The 26,453-nt window shown below is 40.1% G+C and overlaps 2 protein-coding genes across 10 annotated transcripts in view; one reads left to right on the top strand and one right to left on the bottom strand.

Moving 5' to 3' along the window:
- Positions 1-60: 60 nt before the first annotated feature.
- radx (RPA1 related single stranded DNA binding protein) lies at positions 61-9,206 on the top strand. Of its 5 annotated transcripts, XM_063895241.1 has the most exons (16): positions 65-900; positions 1,018-1,192; positions 1,967-2,109; positions 2,201-2,393; positions 2,479-2,587; positions 2,886-2,986; positions 3,060-3,179; positions 3,260-3,355; positions 3,446-3,613; positions 3,976-4,133; positions 4,211-4,347; positions 4,474-4,521; positions 4,601-4,701; positions 4,773-5,009; positions 6,294-6,476; positions 6,586-9,206. In XM_063895241.1, exons 1-16 carry the CDS (start codon positions 604-606, stop codon positions 6,720-6,722), a joined length of 2,403 nt encoding a protein of 800 aa, XP_063751311.1. In that variant the 5' UTR covers positions 65-603; the 3' UTR covers positions 6,723-9,206. The 5 variants fall into 5 exon arrangements, with proteins under 5 accessions (XP_063751310.1, XP_063751309.1, XP_063751308.1 ...); XM_063895240.1 differs by having other exon boundaries at positions 61-1,192; positions 6,294-6,499; XM_063895239.1 differs by having other exon boundaries at positions 63-1,192; positions 3,066-3,179.
- Positions 7,311-26,453, bottom strand: part of npas2 (neuronal PAS domain protein 2) — a 43,805-nt gene continuing 24,662 nt past the window's right edge. For 4 of the 5 annotated variants that reach the window (XM_063895234.1, XM_063895233.1, XM_063895232.1 and 1 more), the window contains 21 exons: positions 25,596-25,794; positions 22,359-22,415; positions 21,539-21,693; positions 21,331-21,422; positions 21,041-21,130; positions 20,597-20,717; positions 19,438-19,551; positions 19,179-19,297; positions 18,012-18,094; positions 17,796-17,902; positions 17,563-17,710; positions 16,991-17,075; positions 16,769-16,895; positions 14,936-15,033; positions 14,716-14,802; positions 14,055-14,273; positions 13,440-13,643; positions 13,008-13,192; positions 11,692-11,784; positions 11,339-11,549; positions 7,311-10,731 (listed from right to left, as the gene is read on the bottom strand). In XM_063895234.1, the coding sequence (XP_063751304.1) occupies positions 10,522-10,731; positions 11,339-11,549; positions 11,692-11,784; positions 13,008-13,192; positions 13,440-13,643; positions 14,055-14,273; positions 14,716-14,802; positions 14,936-15,033; positions 16,769-16,895; positions 16,991-17,075; positions 17,563-17,710; positions 17,796-17,902; positions 18,012-18,094; positions 19,179-19,297; positions 19,438-19,551; positions 20,597-20,717; positions 21,041-21,130; positions 21,331-21,422; positions 21,539-21,693; positions 22,359-22,415; positions 25,596-25,651 (2,661 nt within the window). In that variant the 5' untranslated portion in view covers positions 25,652-25,794 and the 3' untranslated portion in view covers positions 7,311-10,521. The remainder of the gene's footprint in view (positions 10,732-11,338; positions 11,550-11,691; positions 11,785-13,007; positions 13,193-13,439; positions 13,644-14,054; positions 14,274-14,715; positions 14,803-14,935; positions 15,034-16,768; positions 16,896-16,990; positions 17,076-17,562; positions 17,711-17,795; positions 17,903-18,011; positions 18,095-19,178; positions 19,298-19,437; positions 19,552-20,596; positions 20,718-21,040; positions 21,131-21,330; positions 21,423-21,538; positions 21,694-22,358; positions 22,416-25,595; positions 25,795-26,453) is intronic. The other variant, XM_063895235.1, reaches the window with a different exon arrangement.

Genomic DNA, 26,453 nt, shown 5'->3' with positions numbered 1-26,453 from the left:
GGATCTCCCCATTACAAGGGAAGTTCTGTAATCAACACCTTACTGAAGCAAACGTGTAACAGTAACACCAAAAAGATTACTTATTGTGAAGACAAATGGTCTCTGTCTGTTTTTTACTTAGTTTGTTTATCTTGAAAAAGTTGGAGCATTTACTAAACGTATAAAGGATAACTTGATCCTTCAATACAGTGTCAAATATACAGACCTGTGATATAGACACAGACAAAAGAGAATTTACTCGTGAAGGCAAAAACAAAAAGTGTGTTAAACCCTCCGGTGCAGTAGATGGAGGCAGCACTTAAAACTTTATTTGTAGTCTGCCAGTAAAACCAACGAAGAAGAAGAAACACCCGCGTTGTTTGTAACAAAGTACGCTCTGTAAATAACATTTAGCCAACGGTAACTTTGACGATTGTGTACGACACCAATTCATGTTTGATATTGTATGGTTAAGTATTTGTGGTAAATATACCCTTCCATGTATCAGACATTACTTATTTATCTGCGTCAGGTCAAATATTAGACATTGATGCTAATAAGGGGAAGAAGAACTAAGTTAGCCAACAAGCTAACATGACATACTTCGGTAACTAGTTGGCATACATGTCTACAATGGAAGATAACTCGTCTTGTTCCTCGGCTGGTACTGCACTTTCTCAGGCGTCTATCCTCCAGAGGACGTTTGAGCGGCTGTCCTCCACACAGTGTCTGAAAGTGAGCACCGAGGCTCCGGTCGCTGTCATCGCGCTGCAGCGGTACTTATCCGAGCAACCAGAGGGGCAGTCCAACAGCTACAGCTACGACGTGACGGTCACTGACGGACTGTGGCGAGCCAAATGCTTTGTCCACCCTGGTTTAAATCACCTGGTGCACACCAACACCCTGAGGACTGGGACTGACGTAAGCATCACGCAGTGCTCGTTTGTTTACAACGAGAGGAGACTGGGACACGGTTACATTTGTATTGAAAAGCTCCGATGTGGAGGTGAGAGGTCTGCACTCCTTCCCCGCATACAGGACGTCGCTTCACTGCCGATGATGGTTAAACATGGCATGGAGAGGAGTGTGGTGCTGCAAAGTGATGTTCCCCTCCAGGTGAACCGCAAACATTACCTGTCTCTGTGGAACAACGAGGACCCCGAGGGAGACATCTGGACCTCCGGGTCTCTCTCATCGGACACAGTGCTGGATGGTGAGACTCTCTGATGATCCCTCTTTCATACACTGCTCTATTTACAGCATGGCTTACATCTGTTTACACCACTGAGGTGCACTTTGCTGCAGCAGGGCTGGACGAAACTGATGTCACTCCCAAATACCTGTGAAATTGTGACACTTAAAAAAATTTGAGCATTCAGAATGTTAACACACAGGGAAATTCAGTGCATTCATGTTTTATCTGACCAACAATTAGAAAAACAGGATACGCTTATATATTATAATGTAAATCACAGATAATGTGGAGATAATGATGTTACTTGACAAGTGAATAATGTTTCCTTCACTCTGCTTCGACAATCAAATGTGTTTACAACTTAAAGAAAGACAAAGAAAAACCGAATTTGTATTAATCCCCTAGGGAAAATACAGGGTTTCACTTTGACTTTTACTATTATTTACATGACACATAGTTTTGATATACACATGAACACACGTGGCCAAACAGGGCATGCATTAGTGGAGAGATGGAAAAGGTCCATTCTTAAACTATTCGGTTCCAGAGCCAAGTCCCTACAGACTGAGCTACTACCTTAATACTGTTCTATTAAGGTATTAAAACACTCAGCCTAGACAATATGTAGTTTTATGTATTGAAACCAATGCAATATTTGTTGACTAGAATATATTCAATGAGCGGTCACATTAGTCACTCTAATGCTTCTCCTGACAGAATGTATTTGGGATGGCTTGGCATTACAGTAATAAATCCTGAAGGTGTGTTGTTTCAATTTTATCTTTTCAACAGTTTCCAAGATTAGTCTTCTCAGTAGTCTGGAGTCATGCTTTAGAAACACATGGAAACCTCTGCCTCTCCTAGTGAAGATCATACACAAATCCAGAGTAAGGTACTATGGCAAGTTTGGGCTCAAGATTGATTTCCCCTTCCAGGTGAGTTTGACCTATCTGAGCTTCAGTTACCAAGAATGAACAGGATCTCCCAATCATGCTGTGACAGAGTGTGTTCTTTGTCATTTTTCAGGCATACTTTGAAGTTGCTGACCAGAGTGGCACGATGTCCCTCGTGCTTTGGAATGAGCTTTGTCCAGAGTTTTACCAGAGACTGAGCGTAGGCACTGTGTTGTACATCCAAAACTACTCCTTAAAGCAGAGTTATTCAAACCGCTCTCACCCGCAAATGGACCATCACCGAATTAAGACCTTTCACTCTGTAGGTATGTACACATTATTCTGATAGAGCTGCTACTCCAGAGTACAGCAGAAGCTTAAATGTAATATCATTATTTGTATTTTTTCAAGAAATCTGTCTGAACGCTCGTAACCCAACTTCAGTCATCACTGTGGTCTCACCAAAGAGCGTGCTGCCTCAGTGGGGATTACCGGAGGTTTCCTACCAGTTCATCACCAGGTTAATAACTACCTATATTTACTGCTGATACAAAATAAGAAATATACTAACTACTTAAGCTTTGTCATTTATTGAATTAAATAAATATTAATTCTGATATTCTCTGAGTTTAAAGTTGCACATTAATGAGAAAAGTCCCACACATTTAAACCCACCCAAAAAATAATAATCATAAATTGATGAGAAAAAGCTCTGAAAGATTGGGTTTTTCTCAAGGAACTACATTGCTTTTTCTCTCATAAATGAGGACTTTTGTTGCAAACTATAGCTCTTAAACCTGGTGGTTTGTATCCTACAGATCAGAGTTGGATGAATTATCCAACAATTCTGCATGTGATGTCATCGGTTTGGTGACATTTGTTGGTCGTGTTGAAAGAGTCAAGAGCAAAGGGAACAAGGGTAAGAAATATTGTATCTATGAACTGGAATTCTGAAGTTAATCATTGATAATTTATATTTTTTTAACCTATAGGGCCAGAAAAATACTGGACATATCGCTGGATCCATGCGGTGGACGGATCATCTGACCGTCCTTTTATCCTGGAGGTTTTTTCCTCTTCCCAACCGGAAGTCTTCAGTAGTATAAGTCCAAGTAAGTCAAATGGCTCCTATCTGACTGCTTTGCTGCCACACTTGTTAGCATTAATCTGCTCATCATCCTCTCTTCCTCAGTGACCTACCTGGTGTGCACTCAGATGAGAGTTTGCCGAGTGGAAGGCTCGTTGCCCTACCTCACAAGCAGCTTTGAGACCGAGACGTTCATCACAGGTCAGCTCAGCTTGAACAGAGTGGATCTGATAAGGTTCATGTATAATAACAGGGTAAAGGTCATGTATGTATGTTCTGACTCCTCAACAGGCTACCACAAAGGTCAGCCATATGTGAGTGACCCCAGGGTGAAGAGCTTCATCCAGTGGACCAAAACTCTGAAGGACAACGTTGTCCTCCAGAAGACTGCTGTCGGAGGACATTACTGCTACCCTCGTCCCCCGCAGAAATTTACCCAGTCCATGGCAGATGCCTCAGGTCAGGAGGAATGTTATCATTGAAAAAAAGTTAATATTTTAAGGTCTTGCTCTTTGTTTTTTGGACTCTCAGTGAATTATATTTTATCTAATTATGCACGGATAAGCCCCACAAAATAAGTCAAGCTTAATTTGAATAATTTCAGACCAAGGCTTGACACGATGGACTTCTCTTCAGTACTGAACCATAATAACAATCACTCAGTTCCTCCAGTTTTGCTACAAGATAAAGGAATTTGCCTATTTAAAGGGGATTTTCTAAAGCTTTTCTTCCAAGTTCCCCTTAAAAAGACAATGTACAGTCGTCTGTTTGATCTCTAAAGAGACTGATTTTTTTATTTGAATCTTTTGCTCCATCCTCAGCTCAAGTTCCTCTGGTTGCTGTGGCCGACTTGAAGGAGGAGATGGAGACCCTCCAATATAGGGAGCGTAAGAAAGTTGCAATTCAAGGACAGATCGCGGCAGTCCGATACATGAAGAACCCAAAGTCCACCGAGTCTAAAAGAACAGACGAGAGAGAAGTAAAGAACATTCTCTTTAAAGCAGCTTTCCCAGAGTAGTGACCATTACCACTGTAAAATACGCCTACTGATTTCAGCAGGGGCCAGATGTTGCTCCTGATGTGTGTGAACCAAACACACTGGACCATCCCTCAGCAGCTCAGCAGACTACGGCTACCAGTTCGACGGCTGAGAAAAACTCAGTCAAAGAGATCAAAAGAAGAATTCAAACAAGGTGCAATTTCCGTCCTGACTTAAATATTTGTAAGATTAATAGCGAATCAATAACTAATCTTCAGTGGCTGCTAGGAGGACATGTTCTGATTTGATAATAAAATGTGAATACCAACATGTTTTCCAGGAAAGTCATGCGGTCCTACTTGAATCTTCGTAGCATGACAGCAAAAAGGTAATCTTGATCCAGCCGGTAGTATTGATCAGTGATCAACTTCCATCCCTCTGAGCTCCTTCTGTTTCTGCTCTAACAGGAGACATGCAGACACAGAGGAAGGAAAAGAGCAGGAAGAGGAAGAGAGCGACTCTGTATCTGAAGATGCTCCGATTGTCACAGATAGCCAGCAGAATCAAGGTGTGTGACTGGAGCTGGTTCTGCTGCGGTGTTCTGATACTCTGATACTCACGTGTTTGTGTTTTCAACAGACTCTGATGTGATATCTTGGGAAAGCAGCAGTTGGCTGAAGCAGAAACAGGAAGTGTCTGAACACCTGTGTGAAGGAGGTCTGCACCAGGACAGCCTGTCTCAGAGGTTCACGTTTGACGAAAAGCACGTCCTCCTGCAGCGGAGCAACCTTCAGCCAACGCACTGGACACCAGAGCAGACTGCCGACACCCCCGCTCCTGTGGTCTGTCCTGGGTACTATCAAGTTACAATATTAGGTAAAGTTTTAGGGTAAGAATGACTTATCTGTACCAACAAGGAGTTCATTTGAGCATTCACGTCTCTGAACCTGGACATCCTTTTGCACCTGACAGTATATTCTGTCATTATGTTAGTCCTGACTCTGTGCTGCGCTCCAAACTGACTGGAATTCTTTGAGTTGTATTTGTTTACGTTTTCAGTGAGTCACTTGAAGTGAGGTAGATCTGCTTTCAGAGGAAACCAGCCAGAGGTCTAAGTCACATTAAGAAAACACAAATTCATATAGCTCTGTGTTTTGTAATGCGTACCTCAGAATGACAATTTGAATTACTCACCCCATGCACTACATTGGCTGCAGTATCTTTTAGAATAGATTTAAAAATTATGTTACTGGTTTTCAAAGCTCTTAATGGTTTGGCATCCACGTACCTTACTGAGTCACTATCATTTTATGTCCCTAGACGAGCTATGATGTTCTCCTCAGCTGGCTTCTTAAATATACCTGAAGTCCCCCAAAATAAAATGGGTGAGGCCGCTTTTATCCACTATGCTCCTAAACTGTGGAACACCAGGAAATATCAGAGCGGCACATTTTTAAACTTCAGCTAAAGACACGTCTTTTTAGATTAGCTTTTTATTAGTGACACCCTCCTTTAAATGGTCTAATAGTCTTTATTATTTACCTACTTTTATATTGTTTTATTTATTTTATTGGTCTTAAAGGGTTTAACTTGTATTAGTTATGTAACAGTTTTAAAACACCATTTTGTTTTAAGTTAATTTACCCTTTATAATCATTATGAAGGTTTTATTACTATCATCCTTTTACATTTTATTGTACACGTTTTATTTTATAGGGTTTTATATCCTTGCATAGATTTACTTAGGCTTGTGTCTTATCTTTCCTGTTGAAATGTTATATTTTGTTGCTATGCTGAATGAGTCTGAAAAGTCTTAGTTGGTTTTTAACTTGTGATGTGTGCCATTTTGTAAAGCCTTTTGAGATGCACGTGCTGTATGAAAAGTGCTATATTAATAAAGCATTATTATTATTATTATTATTATATTAAATGGTATCCTTGAAGAAAACATATAGGTGTTTTTCCCCTTTTTTATAGAAAAAAGAAAGGATCCATAGATGTAGAACATTCTTGTTGAATTGGGGTATACGGGGGCCAACACTCTGATGGACAGGTTTACCTTTTAAATGACAACAAAAACAGAAAGTCTTCAAAAATGACATTTTGATATCGTGGTTGGACTCAGTTTGCCAATCTTCTTTTGTGTTGTCATTTTGACAGGCATAAACAAACAGATGGCCGTTGATGCTGCATTTCTTCCTATTGTGAGCTCAGATGAGCCCAGGGCTATCGCTCTCCCTCAGGATCCCCATGGCAACACGATGCTGTCCTGCCTCTCGTCAGGCTTCCTCTGTCCGCTCAGCGACACCGCCAGCCCTGGCCAATCAAAGCTTCCTAAGCCAGGTATTCACCGTAAATACAAAAGGGTAAAGGATCAAAACACATGCAGGCGTGGGAAGAATTTTATCAGCGATACGTAGCATTACATTTCTAATCAGCGTTTGTCTTGCAGGGGAGGTGTTGGGGACTGCTGGTGAGCTGGAGGACATGCACCTCGTTTGCATCCTGGACCTTTGCCATCTGGGTGAAGACAAAGTGGAGGTCCTGATCAGCAAGGTGTACAGAGGGACGGATGTTTCCCTGGACTAAGCGTACGGCTCTGATCTAGTAATTATATTCAGCTTACAGAAATCGCGTCATTAAAAAGTTATTTTTGATAGAAAGATACAATGTTGTATACCAAACCTTAATTTGATATTGTAAATACTCTTGCTTTTTAAACAGCAAAACATGTTTATGCAATCAATTAAAAAGTTGACATGCATAAGTTGCATTTTTCCTACCATCAACATTCATCTTTGTATTTGACAGATTGCTCAGGCGATAATAAGGTGTCGGCTTACGACACACTGCAAATTTTAACACTAGCGCATCGTCACTGTAGAGATTTGAGAAGCGAGTGGTATTTTTGGATGGCTGACATTAAATGAATCACTGTGAAAATCTCCGGGAGGTGTGACAGTGGCTCATATGGACGGCCCTCTGCTGCGTGAGAGGGGTGTTAAAAACGTGTTGCACAATATTCTATCCGAGTGTTTTGCATAGATGAATACTAGCTTGATTTACTGATTGTAAAATAGACCTTTCTGCATCGAGAACACAAAGTGAAGGAACAGTAGTGTACATGATTCCTCTTCTATGCAAACAGTTTAATAGAACAACAATACATATGTTTAAAAATATTTATTTTCAAATATTTCACAATATCCAGGTTGATTTATAAATAATTCAATATAACATCATTAATATCGAGATATCTTAGAATGTAAACTCAATTCATTAATTTCTTTTAAAACAATGTTAGATATTTTTAAAGCTTATTTTGATGGTTAATACAGAAAGAAAACAAGCCGTACAACTGTGCAACACCTCCTCTAATAAGACACTTCATTATCTGTTACAAAATGACTCATTTTAAATCATGGAACATACGTATTTAATCTATGAGGCATATAAAATATACAATTATTTATATATATATATATATATATATAATTTAAACGTTCTTTCTTTTTTACATTCTACTATACAACATTAGATGTTTGTTTCTGCATTGAAACTGCAGAAAGGGCTGTGCACTGTGTCGGTTTGTTCATGTTCGGGCAAATCTTACACAGAAAGCAATAATCGCCCACACTTAGAAGTGTCAGTCACTATTAGTGAGTGATTCAAATCACATTCCTTCAAAAACAATCACACTCGATGACAAACCCCATGAAAAAGAAAGCACTCGAGTTGAACAGCAGAAAAGGTGCTGTCAGGGAGAGGAACAGTACCAACAGCAGAGCATTATTACAATAACACCTGTGAAGCAAAACACTCTCAAAAAAACCTCCAAACGGGATGGAGACTGGGTGAATTGTCCAAAGCAGAAGTAACTGAACCCACATCTGAAGCCCAATGCATGAACTGTCTTCTGATTGGATCAAAGTGGAGATTACTGGGCGGCGCTTCCATCAACCGTCTCAAAGCAGATAACTGTCAGACGATTTTGAGACAAACATTATCTGAGATCTTCTCTGAATGCTGATGGAAAACAACCTCAAGGAGAAGTGTTACTGCAATAACTGAAAGGTTAAAGGTTACTGATAAAGGGAAAGGAGTGTCTTCTTCCAGAGAATGAAAAACATGTTTTAGTCATCCATAGAAGTTGCTGGCTGAGTTTAAATCAAATACTCTCATAACTTCTGCCATACCAAATGTGGGTGTAAATTCCTCAAGAGACTTCCCTCAGCTGTACAAAAGAAGGAGTTTGATGATGTACAATTGCACTTTTTCTTAAAAGCCATTAGATAGAAATCTGTCACTGAAACTGAAAGCACGCTCAATAAATGTGCAGGTTTAAACTCGGTTATTTTGGCTGAACTACCCTCTAAAGACCACAAGGCTGCACCCTGATCCCACAGTGTCTGATATTCTGTTTGCCGAGGACAGAAAGACGCTTTATCTAATCTTATTTCATGGTCACGCTGAACATATGTTTCCCACTGCACATATCTGATAGCTTCAAGAGCTGTGACGGAATGTTAGAAAATAAAAAAAATACTTCCATATAATTATCATGGTACAATGGCTTATTAAACACCTGTATATATACACACTCCTGTATAAATTAACATTCTTCTTTTTCAAATTGACATTGCACATAGTGTAGTGTAAATGGGCACAGGGGTTCTGTTGAGTCCAGCAGCGCCGGGCCTGCAAGGGATCTGATGACGCAGCCAGCTTAAACGTGTGGCGAGGGCAAACTGCTGTATTAAACACTTTTTATAATGTGTAGCACAAGTTCCACAGGAATCACTGAGTCATTAGAAACAGTTTTTCCTGATTTAAAGATAGATTTTTAAATGTAAACGACGAAATCTGCGATGAATCAGGTTCTTTAGTCCGGTTTCTCCCTTGACATCTCGCCATTATTGCAGCGCTCTGAAATGACCGTTATCTTTCTCTTTCTATTCAAAATGACCATGTGCCAGTTCAATGTCATGTTTTTGTTACTGCTGCATCTGTATGACACAATTATAATGCATTGGAGGTTTCTACTTTTATGAGGAAATAAATCTGCTCGCAGTATTTTCTGTTTTTGATCAGATCACTTTCAGGATAGGACGTGATTTTAAAAAGTTGATTTGGTCATGATTACAGTTTGTAATTAGTGACAGATTGTCAAAACAACAGGAATGCAGAATAAACCAGGTGATAAACTGTTCACAATTATCCACAGAGCAGGCAAGACGGCTACCAAAGTGTTTCTCATATATTAAGATCCCCTTACCCTTCAGTAGACGGTTCATAATCAACCAGATGCTGTGGGACATTAGGACCCGCGTTGACCCTTCAATGCCTCAATAAACACATAAAATTAAACCTTTTTATATAAAACTAGTTTCTTAATATCATATTTTTCAAATACATATCAAATAAATAAACATTAAGGGTTTAAGTAAGTAGTTAAATGAATCTTATAGAGTTTAGATTTAAAGGTTGCAAAAAGCATCCAATATATATTTATTGTTTTATATACGCATGTTAAAAATCTAGATGTCTTTTGTTTTATCTGATGCAGAAAATAATAACTGATGACCTATGAAAATATAACTTTGTATTCCAAATGGACCTGAGCTGGATTTTTAAAGCCGTAATCAGACCCAACCATCAAACCGCGCTCCGGGCGGACCATGGGTAAAGGCACAAATATTTCCCCTCTGGTTTCTCGTTATAGGACGGTTATTCTTCTATGAAGACAAGGGAGGGGTTGGCTTTAAAAATCTAGTAAAGACTAAATTATCGAAGAATATTCCTCTCTGCTGCATGTGTCACAATAAAGCCCTCTCTGGTGCGTGACATTAACAGTACAGCGTTATTTTGTGGACAAAGACTTCTGTTCTCTGCCAACTAAATGATACGCAATGAGTTGAAGCTAAAATATCTGACCATGGGTGATGATTGTACGTCACTTGGGAGGGGCATGGACTCATTATTAGTGAAGAAAAAAGGATATTAATTCATGGGCAAAAAATAAATATTCCAGGTGGCAGTACACAATGCAAAGAGACATTTAGAAGGGAACTCTTTCACATTGAAACATGTCTTCTCGAGAGCTTTGATAGTCCCCTCACTTCCACTTTTATGCATCTGAGTGGCCCACAGATAAGGTCCAGACCCTCAGCCTCCCCTCCCCTCCTGCAGGTGACGTTGGGTCATTGCTCCTCTGCCTCTGGCTCCCACTGACCAGCCTGTACTGGACATCAACAGTGAGGTCACTAGAAGCAGACATTCCACTTGGTGGCCTTTCTTTCCACAGAACTGGGTTTGACTTCAAATGCCACAACGTCCTGCTGCCCGCCAATGACGACAGAGCTGAGATCTCTTAACACGGTCCACTGCGCTACCGAGTCAGCATATTTCTGAAGTCTGTCACACTGCCAGTCTGGTTTTGGGAATGTTGATATTGCATGTGTTGCACCTGCTGCTGTTGTGCCTGCAGGAGTTGCTGTGTTTGCTGCTGCTGGATGTATCCCACAGTGCTTTGCTGTGGGACATTCGTGGTGTGTAAGAACGTTGGAGTAGACCCGCTGTGAACCAGACCCTGAGCCATCTGCAGGCACAGGAGAGAGAATATGAATCTTTGTTGAATGTTGGCAATCTTATCCTTACCCAAGGTGCATAACAAATAGGTGTACACATTTGGAGAGGAATTAGCGTTGAACACACAAACAATGCGTTCTTGAAGAGTTATAAATCAAAAGCTATTACCTCTGTCAATAACTAACTCCCTTTCACCCATTAGTCGTAGAAAGACAAAGGTAAACTAATGTGAAAAGTATCTCTTTTTGAAACCTGAGTAGAAAGTTTATCTTTAGAAGAAGTTACATTTGGTTCAGCTGTAACTTTTATGTGACCACTCAGTCAGTAAATCTCTAGAAATGAGGACATTAATCTCTTGGTGGAGACACAAAAGAGCCTTTATTGCTTCCCTAAAAAATGAAGGACCTTTAACAAAACAGATCTCTAACAGCCTGTGGGGATTACACAGTAGCTTGGTGCTGTGGTAACTGGGGATTCAGATGCAGTGTAATACCTGAAATGATCACAAATCACTAAATATAAAGGCAGCGGTAATTAAGCTGAGTAGCATTATGCAACAATCCATCACATAATGACTTAGAGATAAAGTCTGGGAAACCTCAGCAGAGGATGTGTACCTGAAAGAACTGCTGGGGCTGCTGGAGCTGCAGGGGGTGCGGAGAAGCCTGAGGCTGCGTCTGATAACCCGACTGGGGCTGATTGGTAATGAAACCGTTGGGTGGGATCATGATGGGGGATGTGAAGCAGGGGGAGGGCACGAGGACGGCGTTGCAGTTGACCTGTTGCATGGAGAACGAAGGGGCGATGATCTGCTGCTCCAAGGTGTATCTGTACCAGGGGGGGGGGGGGCAAAGAAGAACTTAGGCCCAATACGAGATGATGTCACAGAAACAGACAGCTGAGTGTGTGTGTATGTGTGTGTGTGTGTGTGTGTGTGTGTGCACGCCTAGGGGAATGAAAAACTTCTCACATGGTTTGGGAGATGCCCATGTTGCACTGGGAAGGCTGCGTGGTGACGCTGCTCGTGGGAACCAGCGTCTGCATCGGCTGGTTGAGTAGCATGCTGCGGGGGAATACAATCTGTTAGTAGAAAACTAAATCTGTGAAAAAGAGAGGCAAGGGAGAACACATCTCATCTAAATCATGTGTTCTCCTGTATTTAGGTTTAACTTAATGTCCTCTATGAAATATGTGTTTCTTCTCTTTTGTGCTTTTTAACACATGAATACTGTTTAATTTATTTATATATATATATATATATTTAATAAGTGCAATATAAGACATGCACAAGTTTCAAGTGTGGGCCTTATTCCACTATACTTTTAGAAATCAGCTGTGGGCCAATTCAAAATTGGCCAAGGGACACCCCTGGACACCCCTTGTCTAAAACATACTGTATATACAAAGGTTTAAAAACACAATACATGTATTGTGTGTTAACAGGTAATGTAACATTACTCCCAGGTCTTTCTTTAAGCTGGAATGTGTTTTTATTCTTCCTAATCTTCTGTTTTCAGTCCTGTTTAGAACATGGGGTAATGTGCACACTGCCCCTTGTGGCCGGAAGGAGCATTACAACAACACAAAACGGAAAAAGGTAAACCTTCCACAAACATTTCCTTTTTGTCAATTAAGATAGAATGGATCACTACAATAGCTTACTTTCCTCTCAAGGCTTTCAGACGGAGAGCATTTTCTCTAATAAAAATATCAAGGTAGCACAACACACTGTCACAAGCACAGGTACAGGAGAACATTCCGGCCTACTGCATAACACTGCACAACAAACCACCTCTGGCTGGCAGAGAACTCTCTGCTCTAAAGCTCCTTTTTGGTTAACTGGACTATAACATTCACGCTCAACTACATTTTACATTTATATTTAATTTAATATTCCATTCATTGCACTCAATGTATACAACATCCTGCTTTATATTGTGTTAACTTCAATAGTGTTTATTTGTCAAACCGTTTATAGATTCTTTATCTTCATAGTCAACTGTTTTTGTTCAAGCTTTTTTTGTCTCTCTCTAACTCTGGTTTATTTCTATTTCTATTCTGAGATGTTTCTATTTTTGAATAGTTTTTTTTATACTTTTTAATTTCTAATTACGTGCAATGCCTTGTTTTGTTCTATGCTGCTGCAACAAAAATACGTTGCCAGTTCTTCTTAATTATTAACACATAAAAGAAGGAGCTAAACAGTTGAAGGCCATTCATACACTGACTTGATATTAGTAATTTCCTTTCCGGTTTTGAGTGGGCTGAATTTCACATTTCTCTCACCGAAGTTGTCCATCTTGGTTGTACTCGCTGTCTGTGTGTCTTTGGCTTGCGTCCTGCAGAGAGCGGGTGTTGGTTTGAGAGAACATCATGGGGTTGCTGTAGAAGGGCATGGTCACACTCGTGTTGGTCTGCACAGGCATGCTCACCAGCTGCGTCTGCCCGCTGCACGCAATCCTCTGCGGCACCTACAAGTAAGCAAAGGAAGCTCAGCATTTAAAAAACAATGAACGCTGCCTCCTGTTGTGCATATCTTTTCATAATGGACTGATATTAGCGGCTGAATCCACAAACTGTCTTCTGCTGTGAAGTGAGCCATGATTCGTTAGCTGCTGATGACTGAAGGTTAATTGAATCAATATTTTCCTCTCAACATGAGAGAATAGCTTTTCAGACAGTCATGTTTGGACTTGTTCCCCTCGCGCAGCTCTGTACCTGCGCTGAGGGTGAGCTGTTCTCTCTCCGGAGTGAGTGAGGGGAGGATCTGTGGGCCCCGCAGGACGATGGCTTTGGGTGGCCCGAGCGCTGCCTGATCACCCCTGACTGGTTCTGCTGCGGCTGGTTCTGCTGCAGCGGCGGCTGCTGGTTCTGCTGCTGGGCCTGGCCAAAGTCATTGTGGGAAGGCTGCTGTAACAACATCTTACACACAAACAGAACATATTAATCTACCCTTCATTTACTTACGAAACCTCGAGTTTGAATTTAAAAAAGTGACTTTTTATTTACTTAAAATCATAATAACGCTATTCTGCATAACTTGTGTGTGTGAGTCACAGCAGCATGTCTGTAATACATATTTAGATGCAATAACAAAGTGTTCAGGTAATCAATTACTCAGGACATGTGTTTTGTGTTTCATAATGTCGCGTTCACACCTAGCGGGCAAGGACATTTGATATTTTGTCCGAATAATAACAGCTAATAATAGGAGAAACATTCCAACACTCCGTCTCCCACTGCCCTGTTTTTGAGGTTGTGTAAGGTCTGCAGTACATGTGTCTGAATTGGTCTGTGCTGAGCTTACAATAAGGTGTTTTGTGGGAGTGTTACCTGGATGTTAGCAAGGTGAAGCTTCTCTTTAATGTCATGCAGCTCCTGCTGCTGCGTCTTAATGTCAGCTTGCAGAATGCGCGTTCTCTCCTCCAACTGCTCCTTCAGCTGGTTCATCACACAGACCTGAGGCTGCTGCGGCGGGTACATGGGCGACGGCTGCTGCTGCGTCTGCGGCTGTGTCTGCTGCTGCTGCCTCTGCGTTTGCGTCTGCTGCGGCTGCACAGAAATGATCACGAAGGGAATTTGGAGCAGTAATAAGAAAAGCCTGTCATTTTCCTCTTGAACTTGATCTGTGTTACTCTTTTCCCAGTAAATGTAGCATATGTGGAGAACAACATTTAGTATGAGTCATATAATGGCTCGTTCTTGGTATTCTTCATATGTATTCCCTGAAATTGTTTTATAAATCAGAAAATGACATAGGTGAGCAACATGCGGAAAAGCAAAAAACACTGTCCAGTAAAAAATGATGACAATTTGTTGTTTTTGTAAACTCTCTCCAACTTGGTTTGATGACACAATATAACCCCAACAGTATGGGGCCTGGAGGCACAAGCAATGTGTGGAATTATCAGGAGCAGCAGTCATAACAATAAGATATTGTGAACAAACAGAGGAGAGGATGGCAACAGGCAGGAGGAGAAGTCTAAGCACTAACCATCGCGGAATGCTTGCTGCAGGTAGGGGAACGGAGACGGCTCATTTGGGGAGCGATGTCGAAGGAGTTTTGTCTTTGTGCCAAATTCTACAGGGAGGACGACAAAGGGTTACAATTTTGCACAAACTGTGACGTGATATTGTGTCATCTTCGAGCCTTTGTTTCCCCAAAGACCATTTTATCTGAGACAGACAGAGACGCGTGAACGCTGTAAACTGACCTTTGAACTACTAGGTTGAAGTCTGGAAGAGGTCTTCTCTGTCCCGATGGAAGCAGACTGCCATGACGGCGTGCACGCCTCTGTGTAGGAGTTTGCTGCTGAAGAAGAGACAGGTCAACTCTGAACACACTTTGATAACACTGAGGTTAGTTCAGTTCGGTTTGTCTTTGCAGAAGGACAGCTGGTGACTTCATGTTCTGCTTGTTTCAGTGGAATACAGTTTCTTATACATTCTTTACCATGTCAAACATTAAAGAAAAACGTAGAAACAGGATAGAAGACGCAAGGTATATCCTCCATTTATTCAGGAGAATCATTCATCACATCATTCCAATAAAATACTCCTTTCTCTGTGACAATAGAATGTATTTCTCAGTTGATTTATCCTAAATGAGAAAGGGATAAGAAGGAACAAGGAAATCGACAGACCTCATACCTTCTCATCTCTATGGTAGCTGGGTGCTAAAATAATCCTTATGTATCCTCTTTAAAAAGGGGATTTCAATTCCTCCTTAACTATAGTCTTCCTGAGGTCAAGGCAGCACAACTTGTATAATGCTTTTCCTTTTGTGGTTTTATCAGTGGTGTGAAGTAACCTTTACTCAAGTACAATTTTGAGGTACTTTTTACATTACTTGAGTACTTCAATGTTTTGCTACTTTGTACTTCTACTCCACTACATGTATTTAATCCCTTTAGTTACTTTACAGATCTGGATTAATGATGGTAAATATAATCAGCCCTTAAATCAGACTTTAGTTCACCTGCAGTAAATCCAGCAGCTACCCTGCAGTATACAAAGCCATTCAAACTAGCTGCACCTTTACCAGCTCTGAGAACACTTTAATGATCAATCATTATAAAACATATCAGAGATATTATTCTGAAATGGACCAATCAAACAATGACTACTTTTACTGTCGCTACTTTAAGTACATTTAGATGAGAGTACTTTCTACTTTCACTGGAGGAACATTTTGAATACTTTTACTGTGACAGAGTATTCCTACACTCTGGTACTTCTACTTTACTCAAGTACAAGATCTGAGTACTTCTACTTTACTCAAGTACAAGATCTGAGTACTTCTACTTTTACTCAAGTACAAGATCTGAGTACTTCTACTTTTACTCAAGTACAAGACCTGAGTACTTCTACTTTTACTCAAGTACAAGACCTGAGTACTTCTACTTTACTCAAGTACCAGATCTGAGTACTTCTCCCACCTCTGGGTTTTATAACAATACTGCTGATTCATAATTTTTTTTAATCCTTGTCGGCCAGAAAAGAGAAGCGAAGAAAAACCATCTGCTTGATATTTGTCTGACAGATACAGCGCTACAAATATGCCTTTGGAAACAGTGAGAGTGATTTCATGTGTGGGAAGATAGCAGCAGCAGCTAAGTTTATGAACAGCGGCTGTAATGAGTCTGCCGCTGTGTAGTGTTCATAAACATCCAGATGGGAGTGAATTGTTTTAGTCCGTTAGACGGTGGGTGGGAGAGCAGCTAAAGTCAGCGAGACCGGAGGCTCAACCACGCTAAAGTAAGCCTTTGAAGCATTTCATCATGGGTGCATCGTCACCCACATATATTAAGGTAGGTGTTTTATTGACTTTTTTTCTGCTCAATTACAGAATTTTTTACCTCGAAAAGTCTTCTCAGATCAACTTTAGGATTCTTTCTGGATGGAAAATATTTCAACGGTTTGGCAACAGCAGATAATTCCTTTTTTTCAGCTAAATAAAAAAAGAAAGCCATAAAGGAGCAGGATACCTGTGCATTTTAACCTGCTGCTGAGTGAGTCAGCACTTTAGGGAGCAGAGGATGACTCACATGCGGAGTCTGACATCGCTGTGTGGGAGGACTTCCGGGAGCTGTGGGAGGAAACCGAACGTGCGCCGCTTGTTCGGTCCCGCGGAGGGTCCAGTGTGGAGCAGATGTCCAGGTACAGCTCCTGCGCCTGAAACACAGAGGGATGCTCAACATCTGAAGCTGATACACAGACTGACCTTGAAAAAGCCACAGACTGTCTGTAGAAGGACCCGTGTCTGCTACCTTCACTGAAGAGGGAGCGATGCCAGGTGGAGACAGCTCTTCAAAGCGGAACGCTCGCCTTCTTTCAGCTCGCACTTCAGCGTAACTGGAAAATAAAACAGCGAATGAGATGTTTGACAAGTGTGCCTCATTTCAAATGTATACAATGCTGTATTATGGCTTTTTAGGAATAAAAGAAACAAATATAGAGCATGGGGGTGGGTAATATCCCAAAACTAAAATGGTGACATTTTTGGTAAAAAACTCAGAAAATTGTGTTGTTTTTTTTTCTGTAATAAACACAATTATTCCCATTCATTTTTTCGTTAATTTGGGACACAAATAATTCTCAAAGATTGTTGTCTATTATTTGAAAATGTTCACAATCCAGAGTTTTTCTCTGAAAATGAAACCCTATCCCAAGTCAAATTGTTTTGAACCTGTATTGGCCCTAATACACGGTTGTAAATGTAACTTTTTTGCCAACAGCCTCTGCAATAAACATTTCCCTAATCTAAGGACACTGACAAAATGACCGTGTTACTTTATTTCTGCATACATTTTATACCCAAGGATAAAACCACCGGGCTTACCTGACGACAGTGTGCGTACAGACGATGAACTCAGGCTTGGAGTTCCACTGGTGGTAGGTGATGTAGTAATGAGTCTGCAACCAAATCCACTGCTGACCTTTGGTCAGGAAGCGATAATAGCAGGATTTACCCTTTCCAAACTGCATTACTGTGGAGAACAAAAAAGAATGTAAACCAAAACCATTTTTCACCCTACGCCTTATGGTGGTTAATAAGAGAGAAGTGTGACTCACGCTGCTTATGGCACTGAGCTATAAGCTCCAAGTCATCCACATGATAGTAATCATAACCAGAAGTACCAAGAACCTCAAAGGGTAAATATCCTATGATTGGTGAAGCCCTGGAACATAAAAAAGAAAATGAAAAAGTGTGAAAAAGCAAAGATATAACGTCTAAAAAAAGCTATATGTCGATTATTGATAGGAGAAGAAATCATTCAAATCTTTTACCTGTGATCTAAAAACAGAAACTTCCATTCAAGGCTGTGTCTGGATGTGAATTCATCAGAAGGATCCTCCACATTACATAAATCCTAAACAGGAAATACAATGAGAATGTTACTTATGGGCTTTCATAGCAAAGCAAGCAATTACCAATCCTATAATATGTTATTTTTGTCTAAACAGTAAAAGCATTTAAAGCTCATCTACTAAATTCATCTACTCTCACGTAAGTAGCATCATGTCTTATTTTGTTAACAAATCATCAATTTTGGTCCGGTTTTCAGATGTGATGTGCGTCTTTGCTGGTACCAAACATTTTTGCAATATAAATGTAAATTCTGTTGCTAGGTTGGCATAATGCATCTCCTTAAGATTTGCTGCTCTAACTTCAATCATATGCCTGATGATTTCACATGTCATCATATTTGCATATTTTCAACACTGCCTTAGAGCTGTAACCTTTAACATTGAGAACTTTGTGAACGCCTGTAGCAACTTAAAGAAGTCTGTGGGAGAATTTGTGAAAATGATGCTAAGTTTGGAGTGAAAGCCTGCAATCTAAAGAGAGCATGTGTCTGAGGGTAAAAATATTCCATGTGTCATATGGTCCAGACTTGACTGTAACAGTCCTTCCATCTGGCAAATCTGTGTAATCAGTGTCTTTTTTTAACATGCTGGAGTAAGTAGAGAGGGAGGGTTAAAGCCTGTCCAATACATTTTAGGGCGATACAAAGGCATTGGTTCAAAGAATCATGATGAAAACACAGGATAGACTCTCAATGTGTTGGTCTTTAGCTTCATCTTACTTTTCTTTTAAGTTTGATCAGAGTTGATCTGAACATTAAAGACCTCCGAAATGGTTCAAGGCTTTAATTTACTTCAATGCCTGTCCAGATGTCCTCTTAGAGAGCACATTTGGGAGGATTCATCTGTAACCTAATGACATAATCAGTTGAAAAGGACACAATGTGCAAAGAGGAATCTCTAGAGTTCTCGTCACACTGGATTTTGCATGTGTTCTCCCTCAAAATAAATCCCAATCATGCCATTAGACCATCATTTTGATTATCATCGTCACCAGCACCACCTGTTTTATTCATCTGATAGAAATCACGCCAAAAAGGCAACATATGCTGGGAAGAGAAAGGCACAGGAATTTGGATCTGGTCCTACCTTTAGAAATTGCGGAGTGACTAATCGTACAGTAGCGATGAGGCAGACCTGCTCGTCCAGTGACGTCTGCAGGCTCCTTGGTAACGTCAAATCCAGCCCGTTACAAGAAGATGTAGGCACTACACGACGAGGACGAGAAACATGCGTTTGCCCGTTTAACAGTTTGTTAAATATACTAAGTTATGAGTATTTACATAAAACAAAATTCATGTTAAAGAACTGTAGTGATTTTAAAAAGGAAGAAAATAAAAGTCCTTACCATTATTATGGAATTTGAAATCTCCAACAAACTTGACATACTCGTACTCAACCGGCTCATTTGGGTCAATGTTTTCTCTGGCTAGATGGCAGCAAAATTCAGTATGTGCCTCACCTGAAAAACAGCACCTTTTATTTCAACAATCTCTTCATAACAGCGTCTGTACAACAAAAGTTCTTAATGCTATTGAATATTAAAACAGCTTTTTTCAATTTATAAATGATTATTTTGCTTAAACTTTGTTCCTCTCTTTAAAAGAAATTGCTTTTATGTCCTTAGAGGCCAAACATGCCTGCATTAACATACAGAAACCAATGAGATAATACCATTACTCTCCCTGAGTCAAATGGGTTAACCAACATCAGTCCTGATCAAAACTACAAAATATTTATTCATTTTCCAGAATTTGATTATTTTCTCACAGTGTGGGATATACTGTATGTCAATTACAGAACTGAGAGTATTTGACCCGAAGGACAAATAATGAAAATCTATCGGGGCGAAAATTGTCAAAAGTCAAATATTGAAACCAGATCCTGTATCTTCGACTCTAGTGGTGGTGGGATCGATAATATTTAATGGGACATTTTTGCCCTTAAATGTCTGAGTGTTGTTTTTTTATTTAATATAAGAGCTGAGTTTTAACCTCCATAAAAACCTCAAACCTTAATATTTCACTAGTAACACCAGGCAAAAAACCTTTTTTTTGTTTGTGAGAAAGACAAATGATGGTTGTCTCTTCCGAAATGTGCCAAAGACGTTAGGATGGCTCCAGACATGGCTCTGGTACAGTTCGCTATTTAGGCTTTTAAGTATCGGGCGAGACACAGGCTTCTCGGCAGTTCTTTTCCTGGGACAAGTCCAATAGTAACACAGGATTAAGGTCAGTGTCTTGAGCCCCAGATACTACATTCCTTTGGATTACTGTGCTAACATAAAACTGATTTAAAGTCTTAACTATGATACTAAGCTAGCTCCTATAATTAGCAAAAACAGCTAATCATAGATCAGCAATCCAATAAACGTCAGACCTAAATTCAGCAGCCTGCTCTAAATATAAGGACTTTAACTGTGAAAATAGCTCGCCTGAGCGTTATGTAGTGTTGCTCTAATGAACCTGGTGATGGAAACAAACAGGAGCCAGACAAATGTTACTCACTGTCAAGAAAGTCAGCAGCAACGGGGTCAGTCATCAGCATGTGGGATGATAGTAGCTTATACACCTCCCCGTGTTCCCGCTCCGGGAGGAAATTCAAGATATTTTGGTCCACCATATCAGACTGGTGAAAAAGGAGAGGTGCGTGACGGTCAGTCTTCAAGGCCTTTGTGCAACAATGCAGCACAACAGGTCACATAATCACAACACACACTGGAGGATACGCCATTTTGTAGTTTCCAATACACTTTAAACCAGCAATAACAGTAATAGATTAAATGAATTTCCTTTCATTAACACGATAAAGGTTATAGCCATGAACTCAAATCTCTATGTAGCACTCAAACTCTCTTGTAAAAAGGTTTTGGGAACAAATTCAATGGACTAGAGCAGAAAACACTGGAGTGTTAGCGAGAGAGTGAAGGTTGTTTCGTCTTCTTCACTTACCGGTAAATGGCCAATGAGTGAAGACACACTGTCAGATACGTATATGATGTTGCCGTCTGTAGTTAACGCTATTAAGAAACCATCGAGGGCCTGTAAGAAGAAGAAATTAAATGAGAGATTGCACTTTTACAGTTCCACATATCTTCATCTGTAAGAGTTATATGCATTTGTAATTATTTAGTGTGCCGATGTAGCTTCAAAGTTAGCGAGAGCATTTCCGGCTTTATTTATAACTCATATGAATGAATGTTGGTGCTAAAGTGACTCAGGCTGCTCCTTGGGGGCTTTACCTCCAGCATCAGCTGAGTGAACTCCTCATTGCTGAGGAACGAAGGCTTCCAGTCCTGCTTCACATCGCAGGTTTCGTTCTGTGCAGTGATGTCTGAAATGGATGAGCAGAATTAGGTAATAATAAAAGGTATTTTCAAAAGTAAAAACCATCCAAATACAGTCCTTCAACATTTCCTAAGTGTACATGCTGTATAGACCATGTTATACCTTTCTGTTTCTGCAGGAAGTCGATAGTCCTCTGCAGTATGGTGGACTTGTCCATCTTGCGCGGGTGGCCCTGGCCCTGCAGCATGGTGCACAGCTCTTTGATGAGCACATTGAATTGGTCTCTTCTCTTCTTCTCCGATTTGTTACGAGACGCCCTGCGGAAGTCCACCCGAGAGAACACAAATCAGTGAAATGTCAATGAAGAGCCTTTACGTAAACGTAGTTTTTTTTGTCAGATTGTTCAGCACTTTTCCAAATAAACGCTAGCCAAGAGCGCAAGGACACATTTGGTTGCAAATCGGATCAACCAGGGACAGCAGTGATATGAACACAGTATTTAACTTTACAGCCGCTTGTTTTTTTTATTTATATCCTTCCTAATGTGTTTCCATCAGCTATGGCATGGTCACTGCAACACTCAATTTTTCCGCATGCATTAAAAGGGTTTAGGAAAGTGTATTGAAAGCGTTACACTCCGAACAGCATGCTTGAAAGCTAAAGGATATCTTTTTTGTTGAGAATATTGGATTTACATTTGGAACAACAGGTTAATAATATATTATAAATAAGAAACGTATTTCACATTTCATTAAATTAATCAAAAGAAGGTCTTTTGAGGGAAGTGGGACATCATTGGTAGAGATTAAACACAGCTTCTCCAACATAACGCTCAGCAATCATAGAAAATGAATATGAATTTAAAAGAAAGAAGTCATACAACGGATAATATTACATGCTGCTCTTACATTGAGAATGAATTGAATGTTTACTCAGATATAAACCAAAGCTGGCAGACTTCCTGAATGAAAGAACTGAATACCTTTTTGCCTTGTCTTTTTCATCTTCATCCATTAAATCGTCCACACAGCTGTTGGTGCTGGAAAACACACGGGTACGAGGCAAATTATTTGATGATTTAAATTGCCAACAGATAATACCATTTACATTCCATCATGATGCGTTTTATACCCTTTCACAATAGACCTTTGAAGTTTTTACTTCATAGTGGTTTCAGTACCCTGAAGCAGCTCATTGGAAATCCTCAATAATTTGGTGCTTTCTCAGCTGTGATGTGTCATAATATGTGTCTGTGAGTCGGATAAATTAAACAGAGACAAACTGTAATCCCACTGGCTACATCTAGCGCCACGATTCTGTTCAAATAACCCGGTAACCCAGATGAGCTGCCTTGTTTATCTCCTGTTTTATTTACCAGGTCAGGCATGTAAACTTCCTATTTGTGGATTATGCACACTCAGGCTCCCACAGTTAGATCATAGCAGGATGTATGGCAGCAAGTTTAACATGTGGAATCACATTTTAAGCATGCCCCCTCCTACTGTGTCACAGAGCATGTTTACTATCTGAGCCAGGAGCGGCACGGGCAGACTTTCCTAACCTGTAACAAGTTCATCAATGGTAATAGACATTATCATAAAGTCATAAAGACTTGAGGTATGTGCAAACAGCCTAGTACAAATGAGACATTACCCTGAATAGTAGAGCCAGTGGCGAGTTGCTGTGCATGTTACTACAGCACATTACAGATTACAACTTGAAGGAGACCCACCAGATTCTGCTCTTAATTAGTTCAGAGAGTTTCGAGAGGTTTGAGTTTAAGGCCTGCATCAAACTCTATATGTATTTACAGAGCACATAAGATGCCTGTTTCTTATTTATAAATTGCAATATCTAAATGGTAGAATCGTCTAGATATGTGTAGTTACTATGTTCCTCAGGTTTCATCACTTTTTTCATTTATTTATTTTTTATCGTTATCCAAATTGAGGGCTTAAGGATTGAGGGTGTTGTATGTTGCACAGATTTTAAAAAAACCCTGAAGTTAGGATTTACTTTTTTGGGGGGCTTTTCAATTTCAATTTAATTTTTCTACATCAGTAATGAGGTACGATCATTTGAAAATAAACATGACAAATGGTAAATCACGTTTTTTCCCTTGTCCACAGTGAGCTATTGGTGTTTCCATATGAGTGGTGTAAAGCTTTCGTAAATCAAAGAGGAGAGACAGCGCATCATGGAAAGCCAGCAGAGGCAAAGTCAGAAATGTAACGGTGCTTGTTTCTCTGTGTGGGTATAACTCTGCATGTGTTGGATCAATATTAAAAAAAGACACAGTGATTCATTTAAATGCTTCACTGCTATTTTCAGATAATAATATCAAATACATTAAAATCAATAACAATAATAAGGATTTATTCTTAAGAGGACTTTTTAAACTTGAGATGAAGAAGTGCCTTTAAGGAACACGAAGATCATTAGAATTAGATAATTAGTTTTAAAAAACATAATAAGAATAACACAATAACCAATGTAAATAAATACATTTCCAATTGGCGTTTAGAAATGATCACAGAGGCTGCAAATGTTAGTACTTTGACCACATCTGTGAGAAATGTTCCCTGCTTTACAGATGGAAACTCACCACGTACTTTATATATAAACTTAACACAAAGTAAGGAAATCTGTGTTAGCTTATTTTTTTGTTGTAACAATGCTTCTTGGCAAATGTTATACCGTTGGACAGCCTGTTTTCTTACCTTTCAAACGGTGCCACATTTGTGAGGAACATGCATTTGTGGGAGGAGCAGCATAGCTGAGTATTTGGGTCGTGCCCATGAAAAATGTGACAAATCTCCTCTGCCAATGCCAAACAGTTTGTTTTGCTGGTGACTCTTTTGGTGTTGTTTGCTGGATTGGATGATTGAAGTCTGATTAAACAAGATGTATTGGCAACCATTTATTTATTAACAATTTATAAATTTAACCAGCAGCCTGAGTAGCGTGTGGAAGAACCAAACACAGCATAACAGCCCTTCCTCCTCATGCTGGTAACCAGCCTGGTCACACACTGCTGTGGGATGGCATCCCATTTTTCAAACAGCATTTGTCCCAAGTCAGCCAACGTGGTTGTGTTGGTCACTCTGGCCCGGACAGCACGCCCAAGCTGATCCCACAAATGATCAAATGGGTTGAGGTCAGGACTGCAGGCCATTCCCTCCTCTCCACTTGTACTCTATCGGTGCAGCGATCAGCAAAGTGTTCTCTGCGTCTTCTCCACACTGTGACCCTGCGATCCAAGTGCCGTAGGCAGAATCTGGACTCATCGCTGAACATAATGTTCCTCCACATGTTAAAGTTCCAGTGAAAGTGGGCCTGACAGTGAAGGCAGTCAGGGAAGGCCTGTACGAGACCAGAGATTGGCTGCAGTTTGGCATTGGCAGAGGAGATCTGTCACATTTTTCATTGGCGCAACCCATATCTGCTGCTCCTCCTACAAATGCATGTTCCTCACAAATGTGGCACCATTTGAAAGGTAAGAAAACAGGCTTTCCAACGCTTTAAGATATATTGCCAAGAAGCATTGTTATATGAAAGAAATAATCTCCCAAACATAATCTTCCTTACTTTTTTTAAGTTAAGTTTAAATAAAGCTGGAGGGTTACAAAATTTGCATGACACAGATTTCTTTGATTGTAAGGAGCCTTGATTTACTGAATTCATTCTTCAATGTCTTTTAACATTTGACTTATTTAACATTGATGATTTTACAGGATCCTTCTTAGAAATCCCTTTCACCCATGTATTTGTTTACTATAATTTATTTATGCCTTAAATAATAGTAAACTCACATTCTCATCTATCTCATATGTATACCATTGAAATATTAAATAGTGAAAGATGAGGAATCGGAGGCGATATTTCCGGGTGAAAATTAACATCTAGTTTAGATGATCAGCAAAATAAGAGAGGTACTTCTAAGGATCATAGAAAATGAACTTTAGGAGGGAAGAGATGTGTTTCATAAAAACAAGAGCTAAAATAAGTGTTTGAATAAATCTTTCATGGAAGGGAATACAGGTCCCAACGGATCCCCGCTCAGGTTTCTGTCACTTTTTATATTTACTAGTGTAACATTTTTAAGAGGAATAATCTAAATGTTGAAGAACTATTTGCAGGACAATAGATTGTGAACATGTAAAGAACAGTGTGTGCAGAAGAATAACAGTAGAGAGAGTGAACTAGTTTTGATACTCACTCCCATTCCCTGTGGGTGGATGGACAGGTGCCCCCGAAGTCAGAAAGGTTGTCCATACTCACTCCTTTCCCCAGCCAGGCCCACTCTCAAATCTAATTAGTCCCATCCGCACTGACCTCGTCTGAGCCCCCTTTTGGAAAAAAATATCACGGACCAGTTGCCCACCGCCCTCTCAAGTCCATCAAAGAAACGCCAAACCCTGTGAAAAAACAGATGGATTACAGCATCATGTCATTTAGCAGAGTACCTGTGTTCATTAACCCAAGGAAACATAAGCAGGTTAATATTCAGGACAGGTGTTGGAGGAAGATACATCGCCCAATCATCTTTTTCTTTACTATTGTTGTTAACCATTAATAATTCAATGTCAAGTGCACTAGCAATCTTCAACTACCTGGTTATAGTACTTCATTACTAAAGAGGTGTTTTTGCACAGGAGGAGCTCCCCTGACCTAGAAAACTGTCTGAGGCATAAACCTCTTTTGATAACCCAGCAAAGAAAAAAAGCAGCCACCTCCTTCACATCCTCAAGTCAAGCTTAAACCACATCCATTATGGACGCACACCCCGGAGCCTGGGCCCACTGTAATGGAACAACATTAGACTGTTTTTGACTACAGATATTAATATATTGCCTGTGTGAAGTCTTCATGTGGTGAACGGAACATGCATCATCTCAGACACCAAACGTCTGAAATAGTCAGAAAAACACAATTTTTGACTCCTTTCCACTTTAAACGGGAGTGTCGGAAAACTGAACACACTACTTTCCCCTAGCTTTTATTAAAGTAGCTCATGTTTATTTTGTTCTGAAATGTTCTTCGTTATATATCAAGGGGATGTTTGCAGTTTGTGGGA

Source organism: Eleginops maclovinus, chromosome 11 (assembly GCF_036324505.1).
Source record: "Eleginops maclovinus isolate JMC-PN-2008 ecotype Puerto Natales chromosome 11, JC_Emac_rtc_rv5, whole genome shotgun sequence".
NCBI lineage: Eukaryota > Metazoa > Chordata > Actinopteri > Perciformes > Eleginopidae > Eleginops > Eleginops maclovinus.
The sequence above is the reverse complement of the archived record's forward strand: the minus strand, read 5'-3'. Positions and strand labels throughout refer to the sequence as shown.

Excerpts from the sequence above, each read along its gene's own strand:
- radx (XM_063895236.1), top strand. The coding sequence starts at position 604 with ATGTCTACAATGGAAGATAACTCGTCTTGTTCCTCGGCTGGTACTGCA. Across the intron at positions 2,394-2,478 it reads TAAGACCTTTCACTCTGTAG|AAATCTGTCTGAACGCTCGT; the intron begins GTATGTACACAT and ends TATTTTTTCAAG. Across the intron at positions 2,987-3,059 it reads CAAGAGCAAAGGGAACAAGG|GGCCAGAAAAATACTGGACA; the intron begins GTAAGAAATATT and ends TTTAACCTATAG.